Here is a 12,610-nt window from a genome sequence, read left to right as displayed (position 1 = left end):
AGAGACATATTTGGGTATTACTGTGAGTAATGCTTTCAGCTTTGATTTGGAGAGTAATGATATATACAAATCTAAAACTTGGTTTTACACATTAGATTGGATACCTCCTTGGTGAAAAGGAGTTTTTAGCCAAAATGATCCCTCTTGTTTCACCCCAACTTCCACTACGTTCTTATAATATTTCACTTAATAAAAAACACCCTTTAAGTTTCCCGAAGTTAATCAAAAACTTCCCCCTATTAACTTTTCCATCCATATTTAACGGATTCTTCATTATGCATCGTAATTTGTTGCATTCTGCGCTTTTATATGCATTATGTGCACATTTTCCTGTTTCGCACACATTTTTCAATTCCTGCACTATGTTTTTCTTGATTCTGCACTTAAAATTCAGTTTTACGCACGCATTTTTCAATTTTTGCACAATATTTTTCTTGATTCTGCACTTAAATTTCAATTTGTGCACCATAAATATCTTGCATTCTCCACATATTTTTTTGCGTTCTGTACACAACTTCTAATTTGTACACACATTTTTCAGTTTCTGCACACTAATATCTGCATTTTTTAAAAAGTTTATGTAGACAAAAATCTGCTTATTTTTTCAGTTTCTACACATGATTTTCTACCCAAATACAGAAAAAGACAATGAATTCAATTCAAAAATTCACATTCTGCAAAAAAGAAAATGTAAGAAAAAGAAATAAGAAGTTTTATTGATCAGTAATAGAAAATTTGCAATAGAAAAGGGAAAGAGAAAAAAAAACTATTTTTAATCGATTCGTGAGAAAGAGATTGGAAAAAACCAAAGATGAAAAACGGTGCAACATTCTTTCGTTAATAATGAAGAGCTCGCTGAAGTTGATGGCTCTTCCTTCTGGAAAAAAGAAAAAATCACATGAGAATGAAGAATCCGTTAAATATGGATGAAAAAGTGAACACAGGGATGTTTTTGGTTAACTTTGGGATACTTAAAGGATGTTTTCGGTTAAGTGAAATATTATAAGGATGTAGTGAAAGTTGGGGTGAAACAAGAGGAATGATTTTGGTTAAAAGCTTAAAAAGAAGAACAAAACTCATGATTTTGGTTAAAAGCTCGAAAAGAAGAATAAAACTTGGTATTATTTCACTATATGTATACTTTCTTGATGTCTCATTGTGTGGTTATACACAAATTAACTGCTAAAATTCCTATTCTGGAACAGCAGTTAGGTGCCAACCATCTCTGCTTTATACAAACAAAATAAAAAACTCTCTCTCATAAAGAAAAGACCATACCACAATTGCAGATATTGATTTCGACAAGATGGTTATTTTCTTAACAAGATTACTTCCATAAGAAATATGGAGGCAAAATCCTCTCATCGAGGTCCTGGCAAACTAAATGTCATCTCATTTATGGAAAAGTCTTTTAACTTCTGAGGTCGCCAGCTGCTGCGGAAAGCTGGTTCTTTTGGCTCAGGGATGGCTAACGTTTCGTTGCTTAACATGGTAACTATATCAGACATTGTTGGCCGATCTGTTGGATTTTCTTGAACGCAAAGAAGAGCAACCAACATTGACCTTGTTGCTTTGTTACTGTCGCAGGTTTCCCTTATTGATGGATCAATCAACTCCGATACTCTTCCTTCTTTCCACTTTTTCCATGCCTAAGATTCCAAATGATTTGAAACATTAGTGAACAAGTACAACGAAAGAAGGAAAACAAATTTGGGCTAAGTTTCCAAATGTCCGATTAAACTTACCCATCCTAATAGAGACATAGAAATATCAGTCATGAAGAAGTCTGAGTTTCGTTCACCAGTCAGAATTTCCAACAGCAATACTCCAAAGCTGAATACATCTGATTTTTCCGAAAACTGGCCATATACTACGTATTCTGGAGATATATAGCCACTATGCCACATTGGTCTTCGTTAGATATACACAAGATACAATGACATAAAAGCAAGCACAGCCCAGAAACCACAAATCATAAGGGGTCATCACTTACTATGTACCAACCACTCGTTTTGTATTGGCCTGTGTTTGACCAGTCCCGAAAATCCTTGCCATTCCAAAGTCTGATATTTTAGGAATCATCTCTTGATCTAGCAGAATGTTGCTTACCTTCAAGTCCCTGTGAATGACTTTTAGTCTTGAGTATTTGTGTAGGTAAAGCATTCCTTGTGCAATTCCTTCTATTATCCCAAAACGTGTACCCCAATCGAGTGTAACCTTCAGCGAAGGGTCTAAAAAAGAAAAATGAATATTCAATTAGCCAAGGGAAATGAGAAAGACAAAGTTATATTTCTCACAAAGATAATACTAATGAGTATAACCAAATAGAAATTTGTCCAGGCTGCAATTCAGCATATACTCATAGATCAGTATCTTCTCCTCTCCTTCAACACAGCATCCTAAGAGGCTGACGAGATTTTTGTGCTGCAATTTCGCGATTAGCTTCAACTCATTCATGAACTCCTCCAGTCCTTGTGATGACCTCCTGCTTAGCCGTTTGATGGCTACATATCCGAGCTCATCCAGGAACCCCTAAAACAATATGTTTAAATCCACATCCTCCATATTCATAAAAGGAAATGAAACAGATATCTCAAAGTAGCATTAGTTAAATATTAACAATGAATTTAGCACCTTAAACACAGGGCCAAAACCACCTTCTCCAAGTTTGTTATCTTTGTGGAAGTTGTTTGTAGCATCTCTTACATTCTGCAGGCTGTATTGTACCAACTTCATATTGTCTTTCGCAACTAAAGATCCACTAGGCACGGAGCTAACTAGAGAAGAATTTCTGTTCATCCTATCTAGTATCAAACAACAAATTAGTAAGGCAAAGCACGGTGTCAAATGGGCTGAATGATTGCCCAAAAGTTATTTGGACTGAAACGATTTGGGTTAAAATGGGCTAGAAAGCTTCAATTATTACTAAGTTTTAATTTCCTTATTTGTTCTTTCATAATTTTTTAAGTGCCTGATAAATTGTTTTTTTCTTTATTATGGCTATACATAACATGTCAAGCAAAAAGAAATGCCTTTTTCAATATATTTTGACCTCATGGATCAATTTGAGCTATATATCAGCCCAATTTTTCGATGGGCTGAAATGGTAAGCTAATAAATGAGCAGGTCAATAAGCTATACGAAATATGAAATCCTTACTACTGCATATACCTGGTCTTTTCAAGTGCTTTCTTTTGAAGATAAAGGCGAAGATACTAATAAGAAGCAAGATAACAAAAATTGTAGAAACAACTTCTGCAATGATAATTTTGTATGTTTGAGCTGAATTCCCAGATAAATCATCAGTTACTGCATTCAGAGCACAAAAATTTTAGCAGTCTTTCACTTGTTGTTATTAGAATCAATAAATATAGAAGTAAACATACTTAGCTCGGAGCCATGAACTCGAACATAGAGAGCTCTGCTGCTGGTAATGTCATCAGCAAGATCCAGTAAATCTCCAAGCCATATAAAACAGGCGTTTTTCGAACAAGCATATGCTGAGCAGGAGCAGTTCCTAATGCACTGAGTTGCACACTTTTTAATACTCATATTTCCTAAGAAAATAGCATGATCAGGTAACTTCATATTCTCATGTTTCAAAAACCTATCTCCACCGTCACATCCCAACGCTATTTTTCTCACACAACCTTCATTCCATTTCCCGTTTACCCAATCTTTGAGAAACTTTGGTTCAAATCCTGTTAAACATCTGCATAATCCTCTTGATCTGATCCCACAACTGCCAAATGGACCACAGTGTGCATAAAGTTCACACTTAACTTGTGGTAGTTGAAATTCAATATTCCACTTATTACTACCATTCTGATTCCACACCATCACCTGAAGGTACCCGATAGGATTCAAAACGACTCTTAATCTTAACGGGCTTTTGTAGTAAGCTAAAATAAGAAATACATTTTCATTATCAGTAATAACAGAGAAATACCACGCGATTCGTAGCATATACCCTTTGCTACTATCGTCAAATCTATAATGAATACCGTTCTGCTTCCAAGTGTAAAAATGCATACGCCCGTCTATTCCAAAAGAGAAATTTCCAGGCCGAGGATCTTCATTACTTGTCCACGAATTAATCACGGTTCTTAGGCCACTAATTTTATTGAAACCGATTCTCATATCGCGTATTAATGTATCAGTAGGATGTTCAAAACTATCCCACAATATGTTGGACTCACCGTGTTTGAGAACAAGATTTCCGTTATCTAACAATGCTCCCACGGTAGAATTTGAAGTTAATAACTCCCCTTTAACATTTGATGACCAAATGAGTTTATCCTTTTCATAAAAAATCACTAAATTTCCATCATCTCCAATAGTGAAAACTGGAAAAGAATTCTGAGGGATTGGAGATTCTCTATTAGCAACCCAAATAACTGTTTGTTCAGGGATAGTATTGTACCATATGCCAAGGTAGATAAAAGTAGAATTGGCTGGGGTGAAAAATCCTAAGGCAAAACTACCACCAGCTGAAACTAATTTGTGATTAGCAGTGATTGATTCACCTGTTTTAACAGTGTTTTGGCTAGGGAAAAGAGGTAACCACGAACAAGAAAATACTAGAACAAGAACAAGGATAGTATCCAACTCCATGATTTTCTGAAGGATTCTGTTTCATTCTTTTACTCTACTTTTTTATATGATGTTGCACGTAAGTGGATTGGGCAAGTTTCTCAAGGTCAAAGTTGAGGTGTTCAGGACAAGTTTTTAGTAGGTGTTTGGTTATAGGATTTGGGAGCAGGACTTCATATTTTGATTTTAAGTCTGTGTTTGTTTATGAAATCTGCGCAAAATTCCAAGTTCAACTTTAAATCAGGATTTCAAGTACCAAATTCTTCAAAAAGTGGGATTTGGAATTCCAAGTGCTTTCAATTTTTTTTAAACGTAAAACTTGACTCATAAATTTATCTTGTAAAAAAAAGATCCATCATTTTATATTTTGTAAAAAAAAGACTCATGCTTCACGTGAAGAGATTGTCCGTACATGTGAAAAAATTATATTAAAAAATAGTTAGTTACTACTGTTGTTAACTTTTTGAACCAGTGGATCTTTGAAAAATTATGTGTATTTGAAAGTTTGTAATAGCATGTAATCACGAGCATTTATTTATAAAAGAAATATGGAGATATGCAATTTATTAATATAACGTCTTAGGATATTTCGATACCTTCTTTATGAAATATGATTTGCTCATTTGGTGAGATTGCATAAGAGTTGGGAAGTTTTGATAGTTTTCACAAATTATGAATTTTTCATATTTATGAGAAAAATTACAACTTAAAAAGATCCAAACTGCAAGTCCAAACAACATTTCAACTTCAAATCAACATGATTTCAAATCATGATGTGAAATCATGTCCAAAAAAGCCCTTAGGAGAAAAAAAAAAAGTGCTTTTGGGTATTTGTTTTTGAGGAGCTGAAAAGTAGTTTCCCCCAAAAGTTTTTTTTTTTTTTTTATATAAAAAACACTTTTGAGAAAATATATCTAGCAGCACTATTTAAAAATTTAGTCAAACAGTAATTGCTGCTCAAGTCTATTTCAAGTTGATTAGTCAAACACAAACTGATTCTCATCAAAAGTACTTTTTGATAAGCGCTTTAAAAAAAACACACTTTTCAAAATAAGTTTATTTTAAAAGCTTAGACAAACAAGCTATGAGTTGGGCTATACCCAACTTATTTTTAGCTTATAATTTATTTTGTTTTATAAGTTACTTTAGATAATAAACTAAACCGGCCCGATTATTTTTTTGCTTATTTTAAGACAAAATGATTTTTTTAAAAAACACCAAACAAAAAAGCGAAAACGATTTATAAGTTGTTTTCAACAACTTATAAGCCAATCCAAACGGGCTCTATAACATTTTTAGATCTAATTTTTTAGAGTTTTACCCCTAATATATTGTGTATTTGAAATTATACGCCTAAATTTAATATTTAAGGGTTTTAATGTGTGTGTGTATAAAATATACTCTTTTTGTTCCAACTCACATGTCATATTTTTCTTTATAGTATGTCAAATATGACGAAAAAGAATATTATTTTATATTTAAAATTATTTTTACTTTCAATTTTCATTTTTATCCCTAATAATAGTCACAAATATCTATTCATTTATTTTGAACCACAGATTTTTCTATATATTATAAGTTCGTATCAAGTATTGAGATTAGTTTAACCATAAAAAGTGGTTGCATCTGCTGAGACTAGAAACAGTGCACCTTGTCGGCAAACTTCAGGTCCTTAACGAATGGAATTAAATTGGAGAACTCTCTCTATTGATGTCTTGATATCAATATAAGTTTCTGGGGATATGTGATTTGAGAATATATTTTTCCAGTAAAAAGTTACTCCTTCCGATTCAAAAATATTTCCACTCAGCCTTTATTTTTTTGTTCAAAAAGAATGTTTACTTAATAAATCAAGAAAAAATTAATCTTATTTTTTCGAATTTAGCCTTATTAAGTGTTAAGTAATCAAATCTCAATACCTATTTAATTATGAGTAGTTTAAACAAATTACCTATTTTGGCCTAAAAATTAGTATTTTCTTAAAGAAGAGAATGCAAATGGCTAGGTGGACACTCTTTTCGATCGAGTATAATTCAAGAATTACTCAACTAATATGATATTTTCGGTTAAGAAAAGGAAGTTAGTTAGTCCTTCTGTTTCAACATGATGACGAAATTGGAGTTTGAGGGTCACATCATCTGATTTTGTGTGATTTCAGACGTTAATTTAAGTTTTAAATTCAATTACATTATATTTGGTAATTGTTGTCATATACGTTGTGAAGAAGGAAATAAAACTTTTTAATTTTGTGCTATTAGTTGCATCGTTTTTCACCGGGACAAAATTTATAATCTTACATCAAAATATTCCAACGAACTCTATCTGGATGTTGAGTGGTCAATTTAATTTACAGTGAGGTTCAGTCAATTCAAGGTTTGTTGATGTCTACATTTGTTTCGTCCTGCTGTTGTTCCCTATTTTTGGGTTCAATAATACCGTTCACTTTTACGTATTCACTACTCCCTCCGATCTAAGTTTTTGTCTATCAAGAAGATATTTTATTCTTTTTTTAAATTTACCCTTGACACATTCTTAATTCAATGAACAAATTTGATGATTGTTATAGTTTTAAAGCCCCTCTTAATTTTTTTAGTCAATCCTCCTCTTAACTTTTATGAGTAAGTGAATTCCTTAATCCATGTATCTAAGTCTAAAACCTCAATTATTTTGGACCAGAGAAATAAATAAAAAGAAATTAATACTTTTACTTGTCCCACTTTAACATATTAAGAAAAAACATATTTTTTTTCTTCATATTTTACACTAAATATTAGTTATTATTTATTCCCCAAAATCATTTCTCAAGACTTAAGACTATACACCAATTAATATGAGTATTATGATAAAATATATACTTTATTTATCACTCCCTCCATGCAATTTAAGTGTCTTATTAGTTTAAATAGGCACGACATTTAAGATGTGTATGAGGTACTAAAATGTCGTTTAAATCTTGTGGTTATAAAGTTGTCATGTAGGATATTTGAATTATCAACTTACTAAATATAGAAAGAGACACTCTTTTTAAGACAACGGAGGGCGTATCATTTAAAGGGAGTGTAAAGTGTATTGCAGACAAGTAAAAGAGAACGGAGAAAGTAATAAAATAAAGGAAAACTTACGTAAATATAGCCTTCGGCCAACTAGTTTACCAACATGGTCGAAATACACATTACCTATATCCTTTTGCTATATACGTTGTGTATATGTGTGTATGTTATATGTGTAGTATGTATATATATATAGTATCAACTATACATTATTTATACACGGAGTACATATTTTATAAACTAGACGAACGGGTGATATTTCGCTGTAGTTTTTCTTATAATAATACCCCAAGATAAGTCCAAAATACTAGCGTCTGTTTACTAATGAACGAGAAAAGGCCATTTTTTTTGGCTGGACAGACAGTTGTTGGAAAATGTAGTTTGGGCGTTTCGTATTTGGGTATCAAACTGACGCTATGCTATTAATGTCTTGTGAATACGTGGAGCCTAAAGAATATATCATGACGAGAGAAGTTTATTTAAATTGCAAGTAGATAAGGAGGTTGAAGGAAAAAAATTCACTCAAAATTTCATACATATCTTACTATTTTTCATGTAAAAAAAGTCATAAAACCCCTATTTATAATAGCACAAAATCCACTTTACCTAAAAATTAGAAAAAAAATCATATGTAATTTTAACTGTAAATTCTATTTAGACATGATTTAAAAAACTAGCAAATACTAAAATTCCAGACAACTTTAATTTCCTACTCCAACTTTAAATAAATCTTCTAAGAGGAGTACTAAAATCTCAAAGTCCCAAGCATGAATGGACACGTGCTAAATAATTCTGATTTTTTCAGAATCTAATAATTGGATTAATTCATGCTCTATTTCATCCTCTTCACGAGGTACTAAACTGAAAATGAGTAGAGATTTTTTTTTGTTTTTGGCGTTTTTTGTTTCTCATGTATATTCTTTATTGTGATTTATACTCCATCTTATTTTTCAAAAAAAATATGTGCACTCTTTTTATTATTTCCTTGCAAAAATAATAAAGGAAGTTATTCAAAAATATACAACACTATATATATATATATATATTTTTTTTTTTTTTTTTTTTTTGCAGTAGGGTTTATAAACACAGTGTAAAATATTATACACTTACTGTAACTAATATATCAACCTTTGATAAAAGTGTATAATAGCGTATAAGAGGGGTGACTATGCACACTTTTACACTGTTATACAAAATTATACAATATTATACAACTTTATACAAAAAATAGGTTTCGTGTCCTACGAACTTCAACCACGAAACTCCATCCGAAATGGATCAAATCTTCATCGAATAGTTTCAAATTCTAACCACAATTCAAAATTACATCCCCAACAATCCCCAATCATTATAAAAAAATTCAACAAATCATAAAACTTGTTTGTGAGTTTTCAAGCTTTTAAAAATCTCAACAATGGAATTTTACTTTTTCACTTTAATTCACCCAACAATAATGTTTAAATCTGTGAAGATAAACATAAATATCACTCTCAATCAATTTTCATAATCACAAATAAAGAAATTATTCTTTCCCCTAAGAATTTTAAAGGAAACATTACTTGTCATAGCTACCTCTAAGGGGTAATTATTGATAATAACTACTATTTAAATTATTTATATTTCATAGCTACAACGATTTTGTAAATTACACTTCGTAGCTATACTAAAACATAGAGTTATTCCACTGTATCAAACTTTTCCCTTACATGTCTCTCTACGTCACCCCTCTCTCTCTCTCTCTCTCCGGTGCCATCTGGTGGAGGAAGTCCATCACAGCCGGCGTAGTCACCTCCGGTCACTACACCAAAAGAGGCTTTTAGCGGCAATATATTTTCCTTTTAGCGGCAATAGTTAGTGCCATAAAAACATTTACCAGCAATTGGTTAATGCTATTAGATCCAAGGTCGGTAAAGCCTTTAGCGGCATTTATTGTTAGGGCTAAAGTTTGATATTGCCGGTAATAATTGATTCTATAATATAATTAGCGGCAATTAAGTTATTGCCACAAATTAATTGCCGCTAAAGATAATTTTGTTGTAGTGGGTGCCCTCCGTCGACCGCTCCATATCCTCCTTCTGGTTCTTCACCGTCACCGTGGGCCTTCTGTCAACTCTTTCGCTGCCATCGACCACTCCATCTCCTCATTTTGGTTCTTCGTCGCCATCGACCAAATCTAAACTCCTTCGTAGCCATCGACCAGATCTAAAAGAGTCAAACCCTATAGATCTCTCTTTATGCATTTTTTTTTCCAGATCTGTATGAAGAAGAATGTATCTTTTGAGCGTATTCTTCATTTTCTTAAGGTAAATATAGTGTGAATACATTATTCAACAAGTTCTCATTTGTATGATCTCCAGTGGAGTTGTTGCAGATATGTACGAATACAGTGTTATCTTGATTTTTTTTTAGTAAAGACAGTGTATTTTTAAAAGGATTTGAATGTATTCCCCATTTTCTTGAGTGTGGTGGTATTTTGTATTTCGCCGGAGATCCTACTGGTTTTGATTGTATTCTTCCTTTTTTAAATATAGTTTATTTTTTATTTTCACCGGAGATTTGATTGTATTCTTCATTTCGTCATTTTGTGAGCGTCAATACATTTAAACACCGTCGAATACATTCAACCTTGCGACGTCTGGTGACAACCTTACTGATCAGAGCTCGAATGCATTCAAATACAGCCAAAACAAAAGGATACATCAAGATATAAATACACTAAAATACACAACTCAGTCGTGTCTTTAAATGCACTGGAATACAATCATTTTGAATACACATGTATTCAAAGAAATTAAGGTTGCATGTATTCAAATACAGTCAAATACACGCGACATCAGATAATGTTAGATACAACTGAACAGTGTATTCAAATACAGCGAATTGCCCTAAACTAGCTACGAAATGTAGTTACAGATTGTTAAAAGTTCTTAAAAAGTAGTAGTTCTGGTAAGTTATCCTATTTTAAATTATATACAAAATGAACTAAATGGGATAATATCTGAAAATATGGGTTCATTTTGATTATAAGCTTGGGCCAAGTGATATAGGTTATAAATTTTGTTGGGAGTGTGGACAAAGTCACACATTAGTAGCTGAAAAGAAAGAGGAGCTACTTATAAGCTATTGGATGCTCTTAATGGTGTGATAACTTTATAGGAAAACCGTGTGGATTTGGTCCAAAGCGGACAATATCGATCACACGGTATTAAGAGCATTCTTAGACACTTTTAGCCCAACAACTAGCATCAGATCCAAAGATTTTGCAAGACGGGTATGAAGATGCTGCGGGGCTAGGCTTTGTGTCTTTGCCCGTCTATGGGCCTGTTTACGACATTTATCCATAGCTTTGAAGACACATACACATCCTTTGGACTTGGGTGATCATAAATATTCCAACGATGTGGGTGCATACAAAACACCTTGAACCTCTGACCTGTGAATCATGGTAATGAGCCTTGTTGAGCTTAGTTTGAGGGAGAGATTGTTGGGTATGCGAACAAAGTCCCACGTTGGTAGTTGAAAAAAAAAAAAAGGAGCTACTCATAAGATGTTGGATATACTTTTAATGGTGTGAGGCTTTTTGGAAAAAAACGTGCAAGCTTGATCCAAAACCGACAATGTCACACCGTATTAAGAGTAATCTTGAATCGACAATGTCACACCGTATTAAGAGTACTTTTGAACCGTTTTGGCCCAACAAACTTTTCATGGGGACAAAATAGGAAAAAAAGCAAATAAAATAAAAGAAATGGAGTAAAATTTAAATGAGTATTGAATTAAAGGATATTACAAATAGATAATTCAAAAGACACAATTTATGAAAATTGATATAACTACGTAGACATAATAATACATGCACTTAATGATCTTCTAATCCATCAAATTATTGATCATTCAACCTCATATTATATAAGTTATTTCTATATCTTTACAACTAAAATTTAAAAAGGCAAAATTTTAAGGAAATTTATGTGGTGTAGAGAACATATAAGAGGTATTTACATTTAGTAACTACACTTTACTTTAATTACATCTGATAGCCAAATTTTATATTTCAATTATACAAGGTAACTAATAGAGCAACAAACGGTTCCTTTCCCTTCATCAAAATTCAAAACCCATCTTCCCCAATTCCTCCACTCTTCTTCGACCGCCGCAGGCGCTTCTGCCTCTTCCTCCTCCACCATCTTCGCCACTTCTGCCTCTAAATGTATTTCTCGAATCTGCGTGTATACGAAATTGAAGAAAAAATACAGATCCCCAAATTGATCTAATTTTGTGAAATGGACTTAGTCTAAATTTCATCCGAACCTGGAGAGATCATAGCCAGCAGAGTGGGGGCAAAACAGCCTTACCCGTGGGCTTTTTGACACGGAAGAAGGAAGTGATGCCATTTGCAGCCATTTTTGGGAGTGGAAAGCTCGACAGGGTTATCAAAAGTTGTTGTTGCTTGAAATTTATTTGTATTTGTGTTGAATACATAGAACGAAATGGTTTCTGGTTGGATCCTTACCGGACGACAGCGTGGTTGCCGATGGTGGAAAAATCTTCGGCGGTGTATTTTAGATCTGAGTATATTTTATTAATTCTTCTATCTCAAATCTGAGTGTATCTTTTTCTTGTATCTCAGATCTGAGTATATTTCAGTATATTCGTTATTTTTTTAAGTGTAAAATACAGTGTTTCTTTATGTATTTTTCACATATATTTCGAAGGAGATCTTTTTGTATACAAATGAATACAGTGAATTTGAATACAGCAGAATATCCCTATATTTTTTTGCACTTATATTGTTTGAATACGACCGAATTTAAATACAATACAGTGTGAAAGTAGCTACGAATGAATACATCCGAATTGAATACAATGAAATACAGCCGAATTTGAATACATGTTGCTGTAGCTACGAAATGTAATTAGCAAAAGTGTAACTTTGACTAAAAAAACCCATATTGTAGTCATTTGTG

General features: G+C 32.7%; 1 protein-coding gene across 1 annotated transcript; it reads right to left on the bottom strand.

The window, feature by feature from the left end:
- Positions 1 to 1,102: 1,102 nt before the first annotated feature.
- On the bottom strand, positions 1,103 to 4,771 carry LOC132038677 (receptor-like serine/threonine-protein kinase SD1-7). Its single transcript, XM_059429365.1, has 7 exons — positions 3,387 to 4,771; positions 3,172 to 3,309; positions 2,635 to 2,804; positions 2,322 to 2,532; positions 1,994 to 2,231; positions 1,746 to 1,896; positions 1,103 to 1,649 (listed from the first exon to the last, which is right to left on the bottom strand). The coding sequence occupies exons 1-7, from the start codon at positions 4,612 to 4,614 to the stop codon at positions 1,362 to 1,364; spliced, it is 2,424 nt and encodes an 807-aa protein (XP_059285348.1). The 5' UTR covers positions 4,615 to 4,771; the 3' UTR covers positions 1,103 to 1,361.
- Between the last annotated feature and the right edge of the window lie 7,839 nt (positions 4,772 to 12,610).

Source organism: Lycium ferocissimum, chromosome 11, assembly GCF_029784015.1.
Source record: "Lycium ferocissimum isolate CSIRO_LF1 chromosome 11, AGI_CSIRO_Lferr_CH_V1, whole genome shotgun sequence".
Classification (NCBI taxonomy): Eukaryota; Viridiplantae; Streptophyta; class Magnoliopsida; order Solanales; family Solanaceae; genus Lycium; species Lycium ferocissimum.
This window is presented reverse-complemented; position numbering and strand designations above follow the sequence as displayed.

Coding starts and splice junctions, on each gene's coding strand:
- LOC132038677 (XM_059429365.1), bottom strand. CDS start 4,614: ATGGAGTTGGATACTATCCTTGTTCTTGTTCTAGTATTTTCTTGTTCG. Junction 2,533..2,634: donor GTTTTGGCCCTGTGTTTAAG/GTGCTAAATTCA, acceptor ATATTGTTTTAG/GGGTTCCTGGATGAGCTCGG. Junction 1,897..1,993: donor AAACGAGTGGTTGGTACATA/GTAAGTGATGAC, acceptor AATGTGGCATAG/TGGCTATATATCTCCAGAAT.